This window comes from Rhizoctonia solani, chromosome 5, assembly GCF_016906535.1.
Source record: "Rhizoctonia solani chromosome 5, complete sequence".
Taxonomy (NCBI): Eukaryota; Fungi; Basidiomycota; class Agaricomycetes; order Cantharellales; family Ceratobasidiaceae; genus Rhizoctonia; species Rhizoctonia solani.
Window position 1 is genome coordinate 753,620 of NC_057374.1, and position 24,354 is coordinate 777,973.

At 47.1% G+C, this 24,354-nt stretch overlaps 7 protein-coding genes across 7 annotated transcripts; 4 read left to right on the plus strand and 3 right to left on the minus strand.

The window, feature by feature from the left end:
- Positions 1–961: 961 nt before the first annotated feature.
- On the plus strand, positions 962–1,413 carry RhiXN_09034 (F-box-like domain-containing protein; the record flags this gene model as incomplete). Its single annotated transcript, XM_043328850.1, has 2 exons — positions 962–1,040; positions 1,097–1,413. 2 exons carry the CDS (start codon positions 962–964, stop codon positions 1,411–1,413), a joined length of 396 nt encoding a protein of 131 aa, XP_043180296.1.
- A 1,153-nt stretch (positions 1,414–2,566) lies between these two features.
- RhiXN_09035 (uncharacterized protein) lies at positions 2,567–6,927 on the minus strand (the record flags this gene model as incomplete). Its single annotated transcript, XM_043328851.1, has 12 exons — positions 2,567–2,808; positions 2,862–2,962; positions 3,029–3,621; positions 3,686–3,976; positions 4,030–4,464; positions 4,516–4,618; positions 4,681–4,847; positions 4,899–5,148; positions 5,200–5,429; positions 5,482–6,588; positions 6,641–6,742; positions 6,886–6,927. 12 exons carry the CDS (start codon positions 6,925–6,927, stop codon positions 2,567–2,569), a joined length of 3,663 nt encoding a protein of 1,220 aa, XP_043180297.1.
- A 227-nt stretch (positions 6,928–7,154) lies between these two features.
- On the plus strand, positions 7,155–8,645 carry RhiXN_09036 (uncharacterized protein; the record flags this gene model as incomplete). The annotated part of the gene is made up of 8 exons (XM_043328852.1): positions 7,155–7,174; positions 7,230–7,409; positions 7,465–7,582; positions 7,644–7,822; positions 7,880–8,015; positions 8,085–8,255; positions 8,307–8,452; positions 8,501–8,645. 8 exons carry the CDS (start codon positions 7,155–7,157, stop codon positions 8,643–8,645), a joined length of 1,095 nt encoding a protein of 364 aa, XP_043180298.1.
- A 1,544-nt stretch (positions 8,646–10,189) lies between these two features.
- Positions 10,190–10,654, plus strand: RhiXN_09037 (F-box-like domain-containing protein; the record flags this gene model as incomplete). The annotated part of the gene is made up of 1 exon (XM_043328853.1): positions 10,190–10,654. One exon carries the CDS (start codon positions 10,190–10,192, stop codon positions 10,652–10,654), a length of 465 nt encoding a protein of 154 aa, XP_043180299.1.
- A 325-nt stretch (positions 10,655–10,979) lies between these two features.
- Positions 10,980–14,154, minus strand: RhiXN_09038 (calpain family cysteine protease; the record flags this gene model as incomplete). The annotated part of the gene is made up of 17 exons (XM_043328854.1): positions 10,980–11,114; positions 11,169–11,324; positions 11,380–11,827; positions 11,889–11,901; positions 11,960–12,050; positions 12,107–12,246; positions 12,294–12,416; positions 12,472–12,759; positions 12,812–12,862; positions 12,915–12,930; positions 12,987–13,059; positions 13,114–13,206; positions 13,257–13,483; positions 13,536–13,664; positions 13,734–13,851; positions 13,906–13,985; positions 14,038–14,154. The coding sequence occupies 17 exons, from the start codon at positions 14,152–14,154 to the stop codon at positions 10,980–10,982; spliced, it is 2,298 nt and encodes a 765-aa protein (XP_043180300.1).
- A 502-nt stretch (positions 14,155–14,656) lies between these two features.
- RhiXN_09039 (uncharacterized protein) lies at positions 14,657–15,957 on the plus strand (the record flags this gene model as incomplete). Its single annotated transcript, XM_043328855.1, has 7 exons — positions 14,657–14,711; positions 14,766–14,997; positions 15,059–15,132; positions 15,187–15,448; positions 15,499–15,537; positions 15,587–15,779; positions 15,829–15,957. 7 exons carry the CDS (start codon positions 14,657–14,659, stop codon positions 15,955–15,957), a joined length of 984 nt encoding a protein of 327 aa, XP_043180301.1.
- Positions 15,958–16,206: 249 nt separating this feature from the next.
- Positions 16,207–22,554, minus strand: RhiXN_09040 (ATP-dependent DNA helicase; the record flags this gene model as incomplete). Its single annotated transcript, XM_043328856.1, has 9 exons — positions 16,207–16,230; positions 16,287–16,772; positions 16,825–17,431; positions 17,484–18,326; positions 18,382–18,591; positions 18,641–21,177; positions 21,225–21,553; positions 21,602–22,197; positions 22,250–22,554. The coding sequence occupies 9 exons, from the start codon at positions 22,552–22,554 to the stop codon at positions 16,207–16,209; spliced, it is 5,937 nt and encodes a 1,978-aa protein (XP_043180302.1).
- Positions 22,555–24,354: the final 1,800 nt, after the last annotated feature.

Below are 24,354 nucleotides of genomic sequence, written 5' to 3' on the forward strand. Positions count from 1 at the left end.
CCTCGAGCGAGTGAACATGTACGATAGCTGTGAGAAATGTGCTCACATTCGTAGGGGGGGGGGTTATTTGTGTTTGATAGTTTCTTTCGAGAGGGTTTGGTCTAGTTTGTGTGTGCGTGTGCGTGTGACTAAGTATTAATATAAGACTTTGTTGTATCTCATCATAAGCAATCGAATGAATTATCAAGTGGGTTCCACAAGGTACCTTCTCTCGGGGAATTCTTGACAAGACGGACGAATTGGACTAGGTGACTTTGACTGTGTAAGACCTTGCATGCACGCGGGTCAACGTTTCCGCAAGTTTACCACATAACGGTCTTCGTAAAAGAGTTTCGATTGCAACTATCTTATAGATGTGTCGGGATCTTGCTTAGATCTCATTATGTACGTAAAATGCACAGTATGCACGATATTCCTATCCAAGAATGAACCCATGGAGCAAGATGAATGACTCGCGCATACACGCTAGGTTGAGGATTGGGTGGAGGGAAATGACACCCATAAGAGAGAACTATAACAATATACATGAATGGCTTTCTAAGTCCGTCATACATGGCCATTTAGCTGAATAAGATGCTTTAATTTCTTGCTGGTTGACTCTCTCATACCCACGTAGATCTAGACAGACTCAGGTAGGTGCGCTATGTTACATTACGTTTCGTTGTTAGCTATGTTGGATTTATGTAGCGTTATGGATTGGTACTTGCCACCAACTCCCCATACCCAATAATGAGACCTCAGTCCCGAATCGACAGAATACCCGACGAAGTGATCGTTCGGATACTACATATGTGTTCGTATCGGGAAATATTAGGGTTTTCGGTGGTACGTACGCACACTTGTGATTTCGTGACCTTATTGTCGAAGCCATATGATGTGTGAATAGACATGTCGTCGATATCGCTGCCTGGTAGCAAACACAACAAGTCTGCAGCTACACATGGAACTCGTTTTACACTACATGGAAACTTTTGCTCCGTCTTCAGCATCTAGCTCGAGTTGTGCGTCCAAACTGGAAGATCTTAGGAATTGGCAAGATGGTGAGGAACAAACCCAAGTGTAAAAGACGCATTGAACGTTTACATTATGTTACCAGCTTGGTCTAAATTTAACCTTGAGTCTCCTATCAAAGAGGTATATGATGTCCGTGATGCAGCCTTTTTGGATGTACGCGATGGAGTGTTTATCAAAGGGTTCACCTCGAATCCTGAGTTTCAATTAAACTCGTTGCTGGTCGTGCCTTCGGAATCGGATAGCCACCCTAGTACTCTTCACTTCGACTTCAATTTCCGCACTGCAGTGGTAGATCCGAGCCAAGAGCTAGTTGTGCTGGTTGAGTTTGATTCCGGGAGCCCAACACGGTTAGAATCTCTTACTTATATGAGTGCAATTCGGTTGACCAAACGGGGTTGATTCTAGTGCATATATTCATCTCGCTTCTAGCGTTACTGGGAAACCCCATCCATTATCCTCATCGTCCTGCTTTGAGATCAATTATGAGAAGGTTATTCTGAAAATGCGAATGCCCTATATCGCTATCATGGCGGAAATACTCACTGTTGCCTTTTGGGAGGTTAGAAGAGGTACTCGACACTATAAGGTCTTCATTTGGAACTGGCGAACTGGTGACCTTCTTCATACGATATACTCAGATAAAAGTAGAATCTATGGCCTTTCTTTTCTCAGTTGTGATTATCTTGCAATTCTCGGTGCCGTTGGAGAGTCTGGTGGCGATCTGCTTCATCTGTTGATATATGATGTACGCTCAAATTTCCATGATCACGGTCGTATGCCCCACCAGGATCCCACCGCCCCTTCATCTAAACTTATCAACCCTGTGATGCAGCTCAATTTTCCTAGATTACAAGAATCCTGGCTCTTATGTCAAACTATTCAGAGGTTAGGTTTCATGACCCAGGCTGACTGTTTCCCCGGCCGTTTGACGAAAATCGGTTCTTCGGTCTTTGGTTACTCGCAGACGCCTATTTTAGGAATAAAACTAAGTTTGCTGGAGCCCATGGGAAACAATGAGTTCAAGATACATCTTTTCCGCATCTTTATATCTGTAGACCAGTTACTACAAAGGATACAAAGTCAAAGGGAAAACCAAGGGCATCACGAAACCGGGCTCTATCAGGCCCAATAATATATGCGAAATGGAAATAATCAGACTCACTTGATCGGATTAAGCGCGGATATGGCAAGAACCAACCGGTGCAACCAATGTTCCTGAAACGTGCCTGAGATAGGAATATTGTTAGCGGATCCTGACATGCGAGGCGTATTTGACTGACAACAGGAATATGTAAATACGTTTCATGATCAACCACATATATTTTTGAACCACGCTGTCATTTCCTAACGTCCTGATGCATGCGCTGGTCGGCAACATGTATGAAGGTCAATAACTGCCACCAGGAATGTGTCCGGGCCACCGCGTGAGGTTGTCCGCGGCGTTAGGGCGGGCTAGTTCGGAGGTTTTATGTGTGAGATTTAAGTGAAATTAATATACATTGTTCATTCCTTAGCTAGATGGCTGTAGGTGTACATATAGTAAATTAAATTATTAGAATTCAATCTCATCGTCTATCTCATCGTCGCCTTCAAGAACGCTCTCAGCCTCGTCATCCATGTCTTCGTCGCTCGGTTCTCCGTCAAATTCAATGACATCGACGTCTTCTTGGTTGATTGTATCTTCCGTACGTTCGGATTCCGGCGCTTTGCCTTGGTCTTCATCGGCACCATTGCCGTCTTTGTCTTCGTCCCCAAGTTCGTCTTCATCGTCGTTGTCAGCTTGCTCTTCCCCGTCTGTCGTGAAAATTATCAATAAATAAGCCTAGTCAACTTACGGGTAAACGCACCCGATTCATCGTTTGACCCAACTGTAGTCTCGGAAGGGGTTGGTTGATAATGGCCAATACCCCCTCCAATGTAATGCATTAGCATATCTCGATCCACAAATCTATTGCAAAGTGTGAGCCAAACTTGAAGTACCATAAGAGAAGCGTAACACTCAATAAGTACCTACCTGTTGACATAGTATGCACTCCAGTCTGTACCTTCGGTGTGATCGTGCGCAAAAGAATGAAAGCGGGGAATATATTCAGGTGTTTTGCCTGCCTGGAAATCGGGTATGAGGTGGGTTGCACGAAGAATGTCTTTCGGGTCTATGAAATCGAACGCATCAAGAATATCTTGATCGTTGCGGCACATTTGGTAGTGCAATCGGTCCAACTTGTGATGTTCCCACCCCCCAGGTCGATCGTAGTCGTAATAAAGCCACCTTACGTGAATGAACTCGTAGCGTTTAGGGGGGCGTCGATCATAGAGAACTTTGGCGTGATAAACCCCTAGGATCTTTGCGTAAACAAAGGGGTGTTCGTCAGGATGTCGATCAGCTTTTGTTGGGAGCAATGCGAAGCATTGGTGGGAAGTGGGGCTAAGTGAATCTTGCTGGCGCAAGATATCATACGACGTATAATTGACTCGAAGTGTGTTATGCCGATACATGCGCTCTTGGGCAAGTCGAACCTTGAGAATATTGCTATTGCAAAATTCGGGGTGATTGGAATCGCCAAGGACCCGAGCAAGGAGGTGTCGTTTCAGCTGGGGCAGGAAAAACTGTTCATTTCAATGTATATAAGTATGTCTTTATAATTTGATCTTACGATAATTCGGGACTCACTCTCGTCGAGATGTCGTGTGAATTTTGCGAGACCCACAGTGAAACGTTCGGAATCATGTCTTCGGAGCGATCCTTAAGCCCGATGAAGTAAGGTTCCCCATCGAGAAGGGAGTCCATTGCTCCTTCGTCGATTGGTGGTTGGTTGGTTGAAGCTTTCTGCAGTGCGGTAAGAGCTCCCTCCATCTCTCGTAGTACACTAGTTATATCGTCTATGCGGGTCATTTGTGTAACGGCGTCTTGTTTGTTGGTTCGAGAATATTGAGCTTTGAATCTCCGGCCCTGTAGCTCCCCCTATTGAGGTTGAATAAGACTAAAATTAAGACAAAGGGGGGAAATAAACTCACTATTTGAGTTGAATATGAATCCGTGGTTCCAAACTCCTCAATTGTTCGCACATAGTCGCCCAACGCGTGAAACTTGTAGGTATTCAAGTTTAATGAGCATATGCGCCGTCCATCTCCAGAATGGGAAATGGTTTGCCGAGTTGGGGTTTCTTGATGAATTCTTGTCATAGCCACCGCCTTTGCTGCTTCTTGTCTTTTCTTGCGACGAGCATACTCTTGGGGAGTCTCACGAACATCCAGGGACTTTGTGAGATCCGAAAACGCTCGAAGGGCTGAAGCAAGTTTGATCGTAAGGGACTTAAAAATGCCAAGGGTAGATTTTGTATGGAGTCGGAGTTTTGCCATCCCATGCCACTGAGCAAAAATAAACAGCAATTGTTGTGCGGGTCTATCACATGACTCCGGTAAGAGACCTTCAAAAGCAGGAATAGAGCACTGCAATCTCATTTCAGCTTTGAAACCAACGAATGGCTAGAATCAGCGCACCTGAAGGATATCTTCGAAGTCTCGGGCTGCAATCCGACCCATACTAGCAACGTCCTCTGAGAACATTCGAATGGTGGATCCAAAGGGGGGGATGCTTCGGAAACTTGATAATGTATAATGTCAATTGGCTGAACTTGTATACATTGAATTCAGGGATTTACCTACCGTTTATTAAACTCCGAAACAACATTGTTCCCACCAAGATGTAGCAGTCGGACTAGATGTTTGAATAGCGTTTTCCAAACCCCAAGTTCAACTTTGTGGAGTTGATCTACTACAAGTGATGAGAATACATTGAACTCCTGTTGGCCACCTAGACGTGAGAAAGCATTCTGGAAAATATGATTAAATTAGCCACACATATAAAAACATATCATACATACCTGAGTAGGCACATAGGATTCCTCCTTTAGCAAATCTTCAACGGCCTTGCTCTGAACCAAGCGGCCTTGTGTATAAATCAGGTCACGTGCCTGGCTAATCTTCTTGTGGTATTTGTCGTTATCTTTCCGGTGCTTATGCTTTCGTGTGTTCATATCCTGGGTGGTGCCGACCTGTGAAGCCATTGGTTTTTGTACAAGGCATCGGGGACACAAGCACTGTCCTCCATTCCGTATTGTAGCTAATAAAACTCTACAGAAGATTTTAAACATATACCAGTTTCATAGCATATAGCAAACTTACTTCTCCGGGTAATCAGCTGAGTAAGTCATGATACAAGGGAAGACTCGACGTCGAATCCCATTGGCACAGTCGATAACTATGCCATTCCTCCATGCGTCTACAAACTCTTCGTCAATGAGCGCAGTCCATATGGCATGCATAAGTTCACGGCGAAGGTGAGTTAAGAGCGCCTCATTTGGAGGTTTCCCATCGTAAAGCCTTGTGATTTCGTCCTTTATACTATCAGGTAGCTTTATAATATAAATAAGGATAATATTAGTGCACCTTTAAGAAAATACTCACAGTAGGAACATGTGCAGCTGCATAACAGGTATTCGAGGTGGGCTTGCATCTCTCGTATTTGCTTTTGTTCCCAAAATAGCATAATATTGGCCATCCTTTAACGTGCGAAAACTGGGCAAATTGTATGCCATCAGACGAGAACATGAATGCGGCAACACAGCGGGGGAGTATGCAATTTTGGTCGGAAATTTGTGCCGTCTGGACCTTGCGATGTACTCGATTCATTGCCGCAGAAGTGTACATTTCGCCAAAAAGAGGCTGCGGGGTTGAGTTGGGGGTATTGGGCGGTTTATAGTATTCGTAGTACGGCTCATAGTGGAAGGTTGGACTTTTGTTAGACGAAAAGGTCTTCCTCATAATGTCCAAGAGACTGCGCGCACGAAGTCCAGAAACCTCAACATGAAATGGATCTTTGCTGAGTTGACTCCGAAGGCGAGGGACTTCAAGAACCAGTGGAATATTTTTCCATCCCTCTGCAGGCGGACAGCTTGGATCTTGATTTTGAGCGGCCTTGGCAAGTTGGTTGTCGATCTCCCATAAGTTGACACCAACCATGTCGGCCGGATTGAAACCCGGTTGAAGCAGTACCTCATCAACAAGAAAGTCCCGGTCAGCAAGAGATTTTGTATTGCCATTAAGCCAGTGGTGCCGTTGTACATAGTAGACAGACAAGTTGGGGCATGGTTGGATGATTTTCTCAACAGACTGAGCATGGTTTAATGGGCGGCAAAGGTGCAGGGGGAGAACATGAGCCATTGGAGCATTGAGGTCAGGGATAGTCAAGGGGCGCGATGCGTATACTCGATAGCGACCAAATAAGTCGGGGGAAGTTCGATACCCTTGCCGCCTGGGAAGTTGTTGCTCTGTGTTCATGTGTTCATTTTGTAAGGGAGCTACCTCATCAAGAGGCGGAGCCAGGGGCCGGGGACCGTCTGGGAGAGCATTGTGCTCAACTCGGAATCCAATCCCAACTCGAAGAGCCTGAGATTGTGTAAACGGGCGGGTCCGGGAGGGGTTTACAGCTGCAGTAGGTTCTGGAGGCAAGGGTGGAGGGGCATGTTGATCAGGTGTGCTGGGGGCTACCCGGCCATTGTTGCTACTGCCAGCCTGCATATACTCTGTTTAGCTTCAGAAATGCCAACCAGATATGAATACGTACCTCATTGCGCTCAGGCTCATGAGTGGGGCTATAGACCCGGCGACGCTTTGCTAGACCTCCATTATCATTGCACTCCGAATCGCAGTCTTCAAAAAGACTGTTCTGATAGACCCAACAATGATTTTGATGAAGAGAACGGCTCTTTGCAGTGTTAAAAGTCCGAGGGCAGCCAGAAATACAACATAATTGACTCGACATTGTTGATTTTGGAAGGGGGGGGGGGCAATGAAACACGGCCAGCATACCAGCAGTATTTCGAGAAAATGTGCCAGCAAAAATCGGAGCATATAGACCAAACATACAGCCCAAAATGTCAGGTACCTGCCCGCGTAAGGTACCATATGCAAATCAAGTTTGTTTCAGGCAAAAGGTGGGCGCCGAGGATGGCAGTCAGTGCCTTAAGTGCGGCAGTGATTCGCCGTTGAATTTGGTCCCGAACCAACCATTTAAGTCGCTACAGCCTGAGGCATGAACTTAGCTCTCCAGAATCCTCCCCCTCGAACAACCTGCACTCATGGCTCCCATCCGCGCCAAGTAAGCTCTATTACTCTCAATGATACGTATCCATTTAACTAACATCATCTGATAGCCAGAGATCTACCAACGATTCTGAAGATCCTACTGACACCTTGCTTGCTAAGCATAGTCGTTTGATCACTCGAATGAACGAGATGTTCTGGAGCCCATCGGACGTTCTTGTTCTCGTAAAGAAGATCCATCGTTTGGATGACGACGCCGAGTTGCGAATGCGGGAATCAGCCGATCCCAGGTTAGTATACTGACTTTCATTGAGAATCCATGCCAATAACTTTGCCAACTTTTAGCAAGAAACGTCTGCTTATCATAGCAGACAAGATATACGAACTCCAACCCAATTTAGCGGAGTATTTATGTCAAAACGGTCGCCCTGGTTCCATTGCTCTCAGGGACGCAAGGTCACGAGTAAGTGACTTGACGTTTTCTATGTGTAGGGTAATGCGCTGAGTCCCACATGCTTAAAAAGCTGGCTGTTGGCCAAAGCAATGGCCGGTCCGAGGACATGCGTAAGGTTCGGGAGGAGATGCCAAAGTGGGCCGATTGCAAGTGGGACCCCCCACTTGGCGAGAAGGGCACCCGTGGGTTGCACCACCCACAGTGTGCAACGTTACTTTCCGACTGTCGTGTGGATGTCACTGATGAGTCGTAAGTGACTTTTGTCCAATTTATCTATTTTCACTGCTGACGCAAGCTACCCACCAGCGCGATGGAACAATTTCGGGCATTTGGGGTTCCAGCAATGGAGCACAGCTTTTGGGAGCGCTTCATGTACCAAGATGGGGTAGTTGACCCTAACAATCGTGCAACAGGCTTGCTGCGTAGCAGTTTATTAGTTAAGGTATGTTTGGGCCTCGGACTGCATGATACATTCGTGTTGGATACTTATATATGCGATATTTCTGCTTAGTCTGCCAAGTGTGTTCTCCTTTCGCCTGGTGCCTCCCACTCCTACTCCCACGCAGTCTCTCGAGTTGGCTCGAGAGGACGCAGTAGCCACCACAGGGGTTTGATCGGGATTGCAAAGTCATACAGTATCACCGAAGTCAATGCAGCATTCATTGCCTACATCTGTGTTGTGGTATGCACCAATCAACCTAACGCACTCGATTGACCTAATTCTATGTGGTAGACGCGCCATTCCCTTACATCCGACGAGCACTTTTCCGAGATATGTGCTGGTTTCAACTACCTCGAGTTTTATAACCAGGTACGCGAGTTCCTCGAGGACCCGAAGTATCGTCGTTGGTCCAAAGAACTTGTGGAATGGTGGAACAAGTGGGTTTTCAATGAGTTGGTATGCACTATGACTTACATCCGATTTAGAGAAGTTTTCGACGGGGTCCAGTTAGGCGGGCTTGGTGCGGCTGCGCTTGGACGTGAACATGGCACGCTGTCGATGTTGGACGCACAACTCGAGACGCAAGACCTGAACGTTGGTAACGGTGGCGTGGAAGGAGTGGCGGCATAGTCTCAGAATAGCGTTGGTCAAGCTCTTTCATAACCTACTCGTTTATTTTCCTTTCTGAACAACCTTCTCACACTCGTTTATTTTGTTCTTAATTGTACGTCTCTCTATCCTTGAGAACCCTGTCTTTCATTTATCGAGTATATACACTACGGCCAATGCCATTTAATCGCATATAAACCGGTTTAGCCCAAATACTGCGTATGATATACTGGTCGTATAATACCCCGAAAATGGAGCAAACGCAATGAATGGGGTTCCATACATATTTGTTGCCCGTCATACCTACAAATGCACGATCCCATCATGCTGTGGTCGACTATAGGAATTTCGCCATTGTGTCTAAAATGAAACTACATGTACCCACATATCGGCTTTGAACAGCCTGGCGCATAGCATGTAAATTATACCTACCGGGCACATTCTTTCAATCTGACGTGTGATCGGCATCCTCTGGATGACTGCCCCATTACCCCCATAATTGGTATTATTCACGTTTGACATACATAGTTTGTCTACATGACACATTCCATACGTCAGGCACGCCCCTGGGATCAGGCACACCCAAGTGTGCTCAAAATTGCCGGAATTCTCAAACGGCTGGTCATTGAACAGCGACCGAATAGTCACTGACATGCCGATATCAGCATATGACTAAATACGTCACCTGATGCGAAATACATGGGCATGTATGCGAAAACATGACATAGCCCGGTTTCGTGATGGGTGCATAGCGTCCTGGCCCGAGTGGGGAACCACGGCTACTCGATGGTTTGTTGACAATTGCGAATGTGGCCAGATCGACTCGTTTTCACTGATAGGGATCTCCGGGCCTCGATATGTGCATTGTATTGGCGATGATGACGACGGATTGATCACTGTTGTCCACTTCGACTCTCGCAGCATGCGGAACGGCTGCAAGCAACCATTGAGGATAGAAGATGATGTCCGTAGCTCAGTTAGACGTGGATATTCATTTTCTCCCCAGGTAGCCAGGCCAGACCAAACACCCACTCCTTCTCTGCTACACTCTAACAATCCATGTCATTCGAGCAATCATATTAACCCTGATTTCTCTGATTCGACATATACTCTAATAGTTGGAAGTGATGTGCCAACCGTCCTCGGAGAACTCAATGGCTTCAGTGAGCCAGTCGAGTCTCGTCTTCCGTACTGAATCACGGCTGGGCTGGAGCCAGTACGTCCAGGCAAGTTTGGGACTGTAGGAAGCCATGGGATATTTGGACTGCAGGTGAGATGAGTATGGGCTTTGTCAAACACTTTAGTAATCACTCCACTAGTTCAAAGAAGGGAATGCGGTATTATCTATATATAATTAAAATCGGCTACTTGAGAATATTGCTAGCTATTTATAATTTACACGTATTGTTCTTAGCTTTCAAACTAGTGCTACTCTCATAACTTGGTCTTGGGCCGAGACGATTATGAAAATGGCATATACGACGAATAGAGAGATATCACTACCGGGGCCGGATCATGCTAGGGTGGGTGCAGTAGCGGAGGTACGCCGCACTGGGGTGCCACCAATGCCGCGCCACCGAGTGAGCTCGGGTGAACGGCCACTCCTGGCCGTATGTATGCGCAGCGAGATCCAAGAAGGGAAATACATTGTAAGGTTCTCAGATTGCAGGGGGTGCGAGGACCACGAAGATATCGATGACGAGGAAAATCTTAGAGATCTACCACTCTCTATTGTTGACTTTAGACCTTCCTACCGGGATGTAGACTTGAGCCGAGTACAATTTATGATAAACGATAACCAAGCCCTGGTTCGATGTACAGGCGGGTTACCTCCAGGAATTATTTACGCAGATGGCCCTGCGGGGCTCCTCGAGACGCTTCCCGCGATGGAGTTGGCAGTGATACCCCAACTATCCTGGGGAGCTAGGACGGGTTTGACGAGCCAGTCGAATCCGGGCTTCTGTACCGTATTACGAGCAGGATGCAGCCAGTACTTCGAGCTTGGGGACCCTGTTGGCCATGGGGAATAGCAAAAAGCAGTGTGATTGGGTGGAATGTGGGTCAATCCAATGCGTCATATATACTTATCGAATAGCCTAACGGCACTATGAATCGATTGTCTCTCACAGAACAATCTCAAAGACAAAGGCATTTGTTTATAAGTTGAGGCCTCCAAATCAACATTTGTGAACTTGCTGTGTTGAAACACATTAGTGATACTTTGCTGTATTCAGTATTATCATCAGTTGCAAACACTTGGGCGGACTATTTATTCCCGAGAATTTACTCGCTACTTTATCTACAAATTACAAATGCATCAGCCATGGGACATATTGACCCCGCAGGAGACGGGTTCTATTCCTTCCGACGCCAGCCAACTAGGTTACCGTGACGAAGCTGTGCTGCAATAGTGGTAAGAGCCTCGCCTTGAGTGTAAACTCGAAGGCCAAGGGTAATAGAGTTGTCTTCCTCGTCATCGCTGTCGTCATCCTATGATCCCTGGAATCAGTCCGATATACCTAGAATAATCGATTTGAGGGTCACCTTTCGAGCTAGTTTGCTTGCATCTTCGGGGGTGCGAATGCAAAGCATCTGATGGTCTGGGTTATGCACATTTTTACCCATGCATTTAGAGCAGAGATCGTAGTTAGGGCAGCTCGAGTTCAGGCACTTGTACCTTGCTCCAACTATTGGGAATTTCTGTTCGAGAGAATTGTCACTTCTTTGTCTGAGAATTAAACCACGGGTTACATACTCCACAGCCATCACAAGAGACAGTTTCGTGAATAGGGCCTTTCTTCTTTTTAGTTGTCTGCTTGCGTGGGACACCCATGGCTGAATTCGGTGGTGGGACATCTTCCTTTTGAGATTTACCTTGCTTGGGAGCAGTATCGCTTTCGACGGTTGCTTCACTTTTAGTATCATCATCGCTCTCGGAGTCTGCCGCGGGATCCTCTGGAGTAGCGCCAATGGTTGGTGGTTCCGTTGGTGAGTCTGGAACTGAAACAAGACTGGGATCGGTGACTACCACTTCTGACTCTGACTCCTCATCGCTCGATGATTCAGAGTCCTCGGAATCGGAATCGGAATCGGGTGCTGCTCGTTTCTTGGCCGCTTCTTCCTGGTCCTTTTCATGGAAAGCAAGTTCGATTGCCGTGAGATCTTGACCGCCAAAAATGTCAGTCGGGGCAGGAAGAAGTTCTCTACGTTCAGGAATATGCTATTTAGCCAGTTGCGAAGACAAATCACATCTTGGAAACTCACGCCGACTCAAAGTCTAGGAAAAGGGATTGTGATTAGCCAGAGAAAGGGTTGCAGATTGGGCTTGCACTCACTAACTGCAACCGAGTGGGACTTCCCCATCTCGGTCAGGACCTGGCTCAGCTTCCGTAGGTTCCATTTGCTCATAGATTCTTCCATTGCATCCTATATATTATTATTCAGTTGGCCGGTTCATACATAGGTGAAAACAAGTCACTTACTTTGCTACGAGTTACATCGCGATCCAGTCTTACGTGAACCACATACTCGCCAGCTTCAAGTTTGCCCAGTTCTACATGAACATTCCTGCGCCAAAGCATTGTGTGCTCCGAGATGGCGTATGGCTCCGTGGAAGGAGAGTCTATCAAACTCAGATAGTTGAAAAGAGAAAAATCGTGCATTACCAACCTTTACGATAAACATAAAACTCAAGCGACCAAGCCCAGCGTCCAGATATTTGCGAGAAATATCGATCATCGAGCTGGGACAAAACTATTACAGCAGGGGAACTTTCTGTCACATTCAGCGTGACTATATGCGGCATCAGCGCTGCAAATCCCCTCTCAGTCAGTGTTACGAAACTCACATGAAATATCACCGAAGCTCCGGGCGGATGGGATGCCCCTTGATGTCGCGTTTATCCACATCGAACTCAACTTCCAGTCAGAGTTGAATAACCGACAGCGCTCGATGATGGTCCAAGTGGCTAGGAAATCCTTGTATTCCATCAAGAACTCTCCGTCGTTGCCAAATTTGTGCTGGAGTTGAGGAAGAAATGCAAGCCATTCCGCTGTCCACTCTTTAGAGCCGTCAGACCATGCCCCTGTCCATTCAACTTTGCCCCAAGGGTTCCTAAGACGGAGGAAACGTTTTCCTGTAATAATTTAATAAGAGAAAGGCTTTTAGAACAGAAAAGAAACTTGTACCGTTGACTTCAAGAGCGGAGATAACTGAATAGGCGTGACCGGCGAATAATCCTAGCGCATACAAATCAATATTATAATTAGTGGAAATATTTGTCAGCCCCACCATTCACCAGTTCGCTCTCGCCAGAGTCATCCGTGTTGTAGATGAAACAACCAATAGTCTATCTTGATTGACCCTCAAAAGCTCCTCCTCCCAGAACCGGTCTTCATCTAGGATATCGTGCGTGTGGAATATACTTGACACACCCCTGTTTCGTGCGCGGTGAAAAAGTGCAAAATCAATAATTCAGAATGGTAAGTACCCAGTAAGATCCTCGATGGCCTCTGAAGCATATCCTCCGTCAAGCGAAGCGTAGTCGCCGTGCAATTTGGCGTATGCTTTCTCAATAAGTGGACTGCAAACAAATTAGAAAGCCTGGCTGATTCATGCACTACAAGGACATACACCCATGTCTCATTTTCAGTCCCACCTTTGGCAAAGTAAAGACCCTTTCCACCCTTTCGAGCAGCGCTATTGTATTTGTCTCGGTCGAAGTGGTAGAGGTTGCGTTCTGGGGAAGATAGTTGGTCGTATTTCGGAAGCGAAGTATAGAGTAGATCATCGATGATCACATCAACCCAGGTAGAGTCACGGAAGAAGATGAACCCATACACCCCAACTTTTTCATCCCGCTGAATATAGATTGGGTTAAGTAAAATTTAAGTATAGTTTTCACGAACTTACCGCAACGCATATCTTATCAATCAATTCCCCTACAGTAGAGACAATCGCCAATGCGCTCAAAAACCAGCAGTCGCCCAAGCGGCCTTGCATAATGTCGGAACAGTTTGCACCATCGATGAAAAACGCAGGCTTAAAGAACTTGAGCATCGAGTGGGAGAGAAGAAGTTTAAATTATACCTTTTCATACAACTGGCTTACGCGCATAACATCGGCAGGTTTGTGGCCACCATCTTCAGGCGTATCGAGACCATGTAGACATCGTTCTCGGTCTTCCTCGAGGTCGAACTCTATATCACGGAAGCGGCGATTGCGTTCCCTTGAGTAAATATTAACGGGTATCCTTTGCTATTCGCTACATGCGTAAACTTACCGGCACCTCTTGGCGATCGCATCAACCTTGGTTCGGCATCGTTCTGTGGCAAGCTCAAGTTCGTCGGTACAGAGGAGGCCCTGTGCGATACTATCAGAGAGTGCTCCACAATAGAAGTTGGCATGTTCGTACTGCACGCTCGGTCGGCTGCTTATAGCCTTGCAATTGGGCGGTCTCTCCCTTTCGCACGTGGCTCTGCACCTTGGATCGAACTTTCTCTTTGGCTTGAGAGGTCAGACGGGAAAGCATAGCGCGGTGAATGATGATGGGACAAACTCGATGCTCTGCTTGTATTTATTCTAGCGCGTTGTTTAGAAGACTCCATTGCACATTGCCCTCGCGGTTAGTTGTGATGTATCTTGAATGATGCCCGAGCTACGGCCTCTAGCTTGCGGATAGATCGCATCAGTATACGCCGGATATGCTATTTCCACAGAGCAAAGATCGGGCCCATTTGAGGTAATGTTTCCTTGTAAAGGTACGACATTCAGACGCCCAACGATCGGTTTAGCTCGGTCATCCGACTCTGCTTGAATTCATTCGAGGGGTTCATTGATCCCAAGTACGTTTCTGCAAAGGATCGAGCCAAGAAGTAAGTTTTTGACGCCCATCATTGTATCTTTTTACGTAGAGCAGGGGCAAAATGCTGTGATAAATATAGTTTCAGCTACTCAGTGGGCAATTAGAATTCGATCAAGCCGAGGCAATGTTGCTCTCCCCGAGCATCACGTGATCTGCGATCAGCCACACCATGGAACGACGGCGAGCTGGCACGAACCGAGCGCCTGCTGGTGATAGCCAACTAGGTGAGTCTGAAAATACATAAACAATAGAAATAAATTTAAAAAAATGTTCAATAGAGCAGTACCAAGTATGGACTCGCACTCAGGCGCAACTTCAAAAGTTCATGACTGCACGTGCAGAAGATAATACCGTTGAAAAGGTCACAAAGATCAATAGGTATATTAGCAAGTTTCCTCCTAACGAGGACATGATAAAGTCTGCCGAAATGCTGGATCAATATAAAACTCTCAAGGCCAAGTTGTCCGAAGGACTAGAGTCTACCCGCGCGGCAGCAGAGAAGGAAACCAAGTGCGTGTTTACTACGATAAACTAATTTGGGTAGTAGATTCAAACAATTCATGGTATACAGGATACTGGATGAAGCTCTCGAACTTTTATCTGTTTTGATAGCCTTACGGCGCCCGGCGGATAGTGGACCATCTGGTATGTTGGACTATACAACACAATCCCCCGGAGCACAACTGACACTCCATACAGGGGAGAATTCAAAAAGAACAAAACGTATCCGCCTTTCCTCTCCCGCGCTCAATGCACATTCTCCTTCCCCCGCTCCTTCGTCGCATCCTTCTGCGTCCTCACACCCTCGGATTACAGTACGCTTGCCTACCCGTTCCACTGAACGCGAGAAGAACGGAATACCCCTGCGTGAAGGTCGACGTGTCGCCTTTCGCCCTCCTAAAACTGAACAATGGATTCTGGGGTTGGTCAAGAGACAGTTCATGGAATCCGGGAAGCAGATGTACGTAGTTTCATGAATGTGCCAGGTCACTCCTATTCATACGTATTTAGGTATGAGATTCAAGATGCCGATACTGAGGAGCCAGGACCGTGAGTTATTATACTTGTGGACCTGGTGTACAACTAACTCCCACCTTAGTCCTTTCATGACGGATATTCGCTCATTGATTCCACTTCCCGACCCCGACGCTCCAGTCGGATCTGCTGCTCACATTTCTTCGTATCCCGAGTTCAGCAAAGGTACTGAGGTGATGGCCATATACGAGTCTACCACGTCGTTTTATCGGGCTGTGGTTGTGGCTGGCCCGAAGGATCCATGGCAAGGCGGAAGGGTATGTAGACCTAGAATCACAGCCAATTCTTGCTCACGGAACCCTGTAGACTGTCAAGAAAGAGCCCCAATATAAACTACAATTCGAGGATGACGAGGGAAGAGTTCAGAGTATTCCCGCATTTGATGTGGTGGAGTGGCCTGGGAGCGGAAGGTCTGGGTCGGGCTCACATAACTAGGTTATTAGCTTTGTGCCACATACGACTCAACAGCTAGCCATTTACTTGTATCTATACAAAGCGCTGTTTGTTTATCTCGTTCCTTAAATTATATTGAATTTGTTCATACTCAACCTCGATGATTCATAATTGGTTCCCAAAAAAATTCTATTAGTCCGGCTATTGTAGAATGGATCCCAGATAATTTATACAGGTATACATTATTCGGCTGTTCAACCAGATTGGTAGGCAAGAAACGAACGAAGTGGTCTACTGTTTTCCGAGTTGGGTTTTCTGTGTTACCCAGCTTTCAGTATGTGCTGAACATTGTAAAAATATGAACAACTCACCTTTTGCTGAGCCTTGGGAATAAACGCGGATACAGCAGCCTTTTTTCTAGGTGGTGCACGAGCCGGCTGGGGTTTAGAGGGTAAGGAATTCGATGACGATGCCATAGCCGCCACAGTTGGCTCCGGCTTAGGTGGTAACCCATGCTCCAGTGGGGGCCGGTCCTTTGTACGTTGGGCCAGGGCTACTGGAGGCATTGGCACAGCTAGAGATACAGGCGTGGTGAAGTCCTCCGGTTTGGTGACAGCCTTAGGTGCCGCAGTGGAGGTGGCTGCTGCCTCTGAATCGTCGGGACCGGACAAAGATAGGCCGGAGATATTGGTCAAGGGAGTGGTAGGTTCGCTCGTCGCATCTGCAGTCGTTTCTTTCGTCAGATTTGTCTTCACCTCTGCTTTGACCCTTGTCGCGGCGTCGTTGGGTTTTTTCTTGGGTATAGGTCGATCAACGTTTGTTCTCTGCACTGGTGCGGATTGCATATCTGGAGAATACTATTTACTTTGTTAGTCTCTGAAATGTACCGTGTATAGATGTAAGACTTACTTTAAGAAGGCAACCCCGGGTCCGTGCATCCTCAACGATAGTCTTCCATGTCGCATTACACCTCTCGAGGGTCGCTGCATGCCCAAGAATGAACAACGACGAGCGAGACCGAGTAAGTGCTACGTTCATGCGTCGCTCGTCTGCCAAGAAACCAACGCTTTGAACATTGGTGCCCGCACGAACGCAAGATAAGATAATGATATCTTTTTCTTGACCCTGGAAACCATCAACAGTGTTGAAGTCGACTGATTTCAGTATCCCCGGACCGTACGCGGCCGAGAATCGACTTTTCATGTGCGCAACCTGGCCTCGGTACATAGATACGATACCGATACGGTATTCGAAGTTGGTCGTCCGGAATTCTCGAGTTAGCCGGCCGTACAATGTCACTGCAGCATCAGCTTCTCCACGGTTGATTTGCGAATGATTTGATTGCGCCTCTTCTCGTCCTTGAGCAATGTCAAAGAATTGGTACGGGCCAAATAGTGAAGATGTATGCCAGACTTGTTTTGTTCGTTGATCCATGTCTGGACCATCTTGGAGACGCCCGTTGTAGAACAACCGACTTGGTACGGCGCTGATGGTAGGGTGCATACGGTATTGGATACTAAATTATCGTGAGGATTAGCGCTCACCCCCGCCGAATGCCCGCTGCTTACCTGAGAAGATGAACAGAATCCGGGTTTTGTTTCTGCAATCGAACGAATAAACTTTGATTATAATCCAGACCGCTGGCCAGTTGCGAAATCACAGTTGGAGGAAGTTGCTGTGGATCCCCGACCAAGATGCAGGTCTTGCAGCCATACCTTAGGGGAATCAAAGTCGCGATTTCAATAGCCTGCGCGGCTTCGTCGATAACGACCGTCTCAAATTCGAAAGGTTCTAGTACTTCGTGGCCCGCTCCGGACAATGTACTACAGATCACATCAGCCTCGGTAAGGACTTCGTGTCGGAACTTTCGGCGAGCAGCGTCCAGAACACGGCTAGCATTCCTTTGTTGATCGCGTGCTGAATCTAGTTTACTCGTTATGGTTGTCCTCTGGGTTTTCAAGGTACGAAATTCGTTTTCCAATGTAATGCGACGTTGGCCAGGTGGAGTGTTGTCGAGTTCATTTCGTTTAGCGTCGATCTTCTGTTTGATGTCTCCAAGTTCCTGGCGAAGGACAGCAATATCGGTTGCGCTTGTATTAGAGCTCTTAGGCATGGCTGCCATCTTCTCATCTACGAGGGAATCGAGGGAGTTCGCCGTAACGCTGACATTCATGGATGACTCTGTTCCGACGCGAACGACTTTGAGGGTAAGGGGCTGCCCATTGTTATCCCGCACCCCATCAGCAAGACGTTTTGTTACTTCGTCGATGGCAGCATTACTAGGAGCGCATATAAGCAGTCGTCGCTTTTCCTTCTCCTTTTCTCCAGAGGCCGCCAATGCAGCTCTTGCCGTGGAAACGAAGGAGCCAGCAAGTCCACATATTGTACTCGTTTTGCCAGTTCCTGGAGGCCTGTGATAGCATGACACTTTAAGAGCGTGTGCGAAACATATTGAAGGCAACCCACCCTTGAATCAGGGAGAACCCTTTGGTACTCAAAGAAGCTGAGATTGCTTTAGCTTGAGGCTCATTCAAGCGATGTGCACGCATTGCTTCCTGTATGCGTAGTTCTGAGGGAGGGTTAGACCGGGTTGAGGTTGCTGACATGACTTCGTCGATCAAATCATAGTATTCGGCTGTCGTTAACGCAGCATATTCTCGGTTAATTGTACTTAAACTAGGGACCAAAATCAGTAAGTGTTGTTCACATGATTGGAGTTACTCACCTGTATATCTTGCACATGTGCCATTTTTCCTGAACTTGAACCTTGACTCGTTGCTCTGCAGCCATCGATAGCCTCATTGTACCCGTTGCAATCTGGTTCGCCGCACTACCACGCTTGAAACCGGTTATTTTGGCTAAGATGGACCGGTCTCCGTCCAATGAACGCAAGATAACAATATCAGTCTCGGCCAAATACCATCGTTCTGGCATCGTCTCGACAATATTGAACGCGAGGTCCGTAAAATTGTCGACATAGCTGCGAGTCATAATCAAGCACATGATTGGGTCCTTAAGGCCTTCCTCTTTCGACTGTAATATTTGGCTCCAGCATTCGTTGATCAAGAGAGGATGAAATACGTCGAAGTATTGTTTCTTGGAATTGAACTTGGGCACAACACGAATGGGTTTTGGGACGGTACCGCCAATACTAAGGGGCTGAGGTCCATCGTGATCGATTGACCAGCGCAGAATCTGTTCGTGAAGGCCTTCGAGGTTGGGCTTGAGGCGGGCCGTTCGTCTTTTCATCTCGTCATGTTGACGCTTCAGTTCCTGTAGTCGCTTTTGCTGGGCGCTCAAAGCTGGCGGACCTTCAATCATGACCATAGTGCGCTTAGGCTGCTCTGGTTTCCTGGCAGCAATAGTTGGCGCCAGAGTGGACAGGCTTGGCTTTTCTTCTTCATCAGATGAGGAGGAAGAATCGGTATCCATCTCATTTCGCGAACTAGCAGACGAAGGCGGTCGGGAAGAAGGTATTCGAGAGGAGGGAGGGGAAGAAGAGACCATGCCAGTGGTTTTGGCGGCGGTCTTGACCGAGTTGCGCTTTTGGATATTTGCCTGTTGAGCTGCAGTTTGTTGTCGCGCCACAGTGTCAGCACGCATTTTCGCCAAGGCGCTATTTCCAGAAGATCCTTTGGGCTTGGTTGGAGCTTTGGATTGCGCGGGCTTGATGGTCGAGATGTTCAGTTTACTAGACTTAGAGGACTTAGTTGGTTTACTTGACCCAGAGGACGAGCCCTTTTGAATAAATGCATCCAAAGCTGATTGTTTTGTTGGACGAGGCTTGCTTGTGGTAGGTCGCTCATCGTCGCTAATATCGAGTACATCATCGGCACGCGCTATCTTCGTGGGCGGAGCTGAGCGATTGGAGTCCCCAAGTTTCGCCGGCTCTTTTCGCTTTTCGGCCGGTGGTGCAAGTCGGTCCAACGCAACCTTCATGGCTTCCATCCTTGGCTTTGGTAAATCTGTGTCTGCTCTATCAAGTCGGCGCGCCAGCTTTTCCCGGTATACAGGAGAGGGGCAAAGACCACCCTCCAGAAACGACATCATTAGTTCGTATGCTTGATATATCAACTCAGAGTCCGTAAGTCGGAACCAGGCAACAAGTTCATCCTGAACACTACGCATAGTTTCCAACCCTGTTGTCGATGGCTCTTGAGGATGTGATGTAGGGCTCTCTTGAAAGGATGCTACATGCGCCCGCATAAGACGCCCGAATATAAGTGCATCGCGCATCCAATCGACCATGTCTTGAGGATTAAAAAATTCCGCCCAGATAGGACACATAGAAATGATGAGTGCGAGAGCCTTGCACATATTGGCCCAGAGAGGCTTTAACATCGGACGAACAGCCTCGTCAAAATCGGGGTCGTTCAATAGTCCAACCGCAGCTGAATCCTCGTCGAAGTCTTCTCCCTCAATTTTAGTGCCAGCACTCGAATCTTGCTCGGGGCCGCACAATGCCTCAATGACGTCCACAAAACACCGCACGAGTGATTTCGCAGCTGAACAAGCTTCGATAAGTTTTCCAGCAGTTCGGTTGAACGCTTCGACAAATGCCATAACACCGCGCAAGGTCGCTTGAGGTCGACATTTTAACGCGAATCGAATACAGGCCTTTCGTCCATCGTAATCGCCAAACATCTCTAGTGCAGTATTGTGAAGCTTTGGGACGGGTGAAAATAGTAAAGTTATCACGTTGGACATCATGTCGTCGTCCATTTGGTCCGGGTCGCAGACCAGTGCGAACCGAGCCATTACAGTGTCAAACCCCATTCGATAATCAGAAAGCGTTGATTTGAGAAACAAACGGAGCCTAGAAACAGTCTCCTTGCCCTCCCGATCGGCACCAAAGTCCAACGATTTGTGAACGGGAAGGTCTATGTGTGCAGAGCTGGCCATGATACGCGCAAGAAATCCAACGCTCGACCCGTCGGACGGGTCAGCCAGTTCGACAGCTTCTTTCCAAAGTAGGCTGAATTCTGAAGGCTCCTTGAGTACATCTATAAACGCTGATTTCTTGAGCGCTTTGGCACGAGCTTCGGCGAGCTTGAACCGGAGCTGGTTTAGCTCGGTCAAATCGCATTGGAAAATGTTCTCCAGGAGTGATCGAGAACTGTCGCGTAAGGTGGGGACTGAGTTCTGGAATGCTGCCTGAACTATTGGTGCTTTATGATGAAGAATTGATTCTCGTAGAGCAGTGAGTTGAACATTGTGCGACTGGCCAGATTTGGAGGGCGTATTATATAGCATAATGAATCCCTGGTGTGCGGTCAGGATTGCACGAGGCGTTGAGGCCTGAAACTCACATCCCGCAACACGTCCATAGCAAGAGTTCGAGCACGGTTCGCAAGGTTAGAATTGGATACCAGACTCGCCAAGTAGGCAAACACTGATTCCAATAGACCTCTCGATTGGGGGCGACTCCAGATTGCGAACAACAAATCCTGGATCCAAGAGAGTGAATCTCGGCTACTCGAATTAGCTGTGGTATCCGAACATATCAATCTTGCCAGCCGTCCATTGTTAGTGATATTCTTGAAAATAGTTTCGGGGTAGGTAGTGGATGTGTTGGCCCAAATTTCAGAAGCAAAAACACTGAGAAAGTATCCGATAAATTTGAGAACGCCAGCATGTACTACTCATCAAATCAGCTTACGGATTCAAATTAAAAACACGCACTCACACTCTTCGACGTTTCCTGCCCATTTGACCGTCTCCTTGAAGGCTGCAACCACCACCTTTCCAGGAATTCCATTTAAAAGCAAATTGCTAGGGAATATACTCATTGCACGTGTAAGATCGCCACATATCGAAATGCCTCGTGTGATTGTTCCAAAAGCAGAAGGTAATTCCCCCGAGTCCCGATCCCCAAGGTGACCGAGGAGGACCTCGAAGATCGGCGAGTAATACAGATGGAAATCTGATAGAACTACATCGACCTTGAATAATGTCAGTTGATTTTTGGCCCAGTTCCGAACTCGTTCATCGTCATTAACTGAGAGTACAATAAACCCAGCCGGAACGATCTTTCCAGAGAGTCCTGTAATATCTTTCCCGGTGTTTCTAGCAACCATAGGTGCGAGCAACGAGCTATTGGCACACAAGGACGGATTCGCAAATATGTGGAATAAAATTCCCTCGGGGATCATGTTCAGATCTTGGATGTCCGCAGGGGAGAGTCCTTCATTCTTCAATCCTTGGATAATAACTTCCATCTCCCACTTGTCTACGGCATCGAAAAAGTTGTCCAACATTTTCTCCCCAAATGTCACGAGATATCTACGAGAACGCCATAAGTATTCTCCTTAGAAGGACTATATATAATACGTACACCTCGCGCGATCGTCGTTTAGATGCCTGGTATGCCTGCATGCACTCCCAGCATCCATGGATGATACCGGCAAGTATAGATTGCCATTCCTTGACGGCAGCTGAGTTATAGGCATGCAGTCGTTGAAGGAAAATTGCACTTTCTCGGACCGTCTCTGAGGCTCGCGTACAGTACCAGTGTTTAAGCCTCTGATCTTTGAGATAAAACCAGATTTTTCCCATATTTTGGTCAGACCCTGCGCTGCTCCCGGCTTGACCAGTCTGCGCAGCCTTGAGTACCGTAAGTACCTCTTTCTCTGTAGACATTATAACTCGATACTAAGCGGGATCCAAATGTTGTTCGATTGTTTGTGTTGCAGGGGTTGTGGAATCAAGTCAAAGATTCAGTCGTCCGGGGGGGGGGATGACGAACGACCGAATGGCAGAGTGTAGGCGATACGAGCGCTTCAGTTTAGCCACTGCAGTGTTGGAAAGAGCGCCCTGGTAGATAAAAAAGAAACGAATATCTACGAGTTAATGAGAGTTGCGTGTAGTCTTCTATAACTGGATTCGATCTACGAAACGATCATCAGGATCTCTGAAGGATGGAGTGCTGATTGTGACCGCGAAGAAATTGGAGTCGCGTGGTGTTCGAAAAAGTCACGTGGTCTCAACTATGGCTGAGGTAACAGATAGCTACAGGGTTTCACAATGAAGTTGATCAGCTTATTGACTACATAGAGCTGCATAATTTCTCCCACGACGTAACTTCCACGCAGTGTTGTCTGACTTCGGGTAACCTGCTTGTGACTTGCGTGAATCGGATGATTAGGAACAGTCTCAAGCCACCTTTAATATTGATGCACACTTATTAGACAATCCTGAGAAAGCCCCCAAACTACGACGCGCTCAGGGGCTTTGCAGGCTTTATATTTGTGGTATTCACCGGACGGAGATCCAGATGTGCCCACTGGACCATCAATGGTTATAAGTCGGAGCTTACCCATACACTACTCTTTAAAATAGGTCCATCTGACCAATACTTAAAGTAGCTATACGAGCAACTAAACAGTCTTGTGGTATGATAACACCCAAACTACCTCCTTTTTAAATGGTGACCAAAAGTTTAACTCATGACGTGTAGGGTTGTACGACCCCTTTGGTTCTGACGTGAATTTTCCCTTCAGCTAACTCTCTCGGCTGGAAACCACATAACGCAATTTATTAAAGGCTGCTGAGTTGCTTGGACCCAGATCGAGTGTGAGGCAAAACAAGCTTTAGCGCAAACACTTACCATCAACTCGCTATTCAAGAGAGTTCATTTTGCAATGCTAGAGATAATTGATCGGCAGCAGGGTCCTTTCGATCATCATATGGACCCTTGCTTACGGTCAAAGGCAATTGCTAGCGACCCGGCCCGATGATAATATTACAGAGTCGAAGAGATAGAAGTGCATTCAAGAAGTCAATTAAATCACCATGGTATGTGAACGATCAAATCAAGCTCGAGGCTGTGGTAGTTGGCGGTGCTTGGACACATGGTAGAAATTGCCGCGTGAGAGGCTTCGTGCAAGGCGGTGCTCGAGTGCCAGATAGCCCACATATTTAGTAACACCATAATAGGCCACTTAATTCGCATGTTGAGAGGCGATCGTCCTTATGCTGCAATCTATTACTTGTATGTATTGCCCCAGTCGAATAAGGGTTGGTTGGTAAAAGTGTTTGTCGGGGTTTTGACCCCCTAGTACACTCACTCAGCCTGTTCGATTTTGCCAAGCTTTCTACAGAAGTGATGACAGTCCATCCATGCCAATCGAAGGTGCGGCATACTTGGAATGCGCAATGTCATAAGTCTTGGGACGGGAGAAACCGGACTGGGCGCAAGAAGATAGGTTGAACATCTTTTGGACGACATGCCTTCGCTGTCTTGCCTCATCTCGGTAGGCAACATCGAATATTGACCAGGGCAGTGCTGCAGCGAATACTTCTGTGGAGTTTCCAAGCGAGGCCCAACGATACTTAAGTCGTCCGTTGGTAGTGTACAATGCTGCTCAAAAGGATTTGCTGGACCTTAACTGCATGCACCTAAAGTCTTTTAACTTTCGATTCTGCAACCTTCTCCCAAGT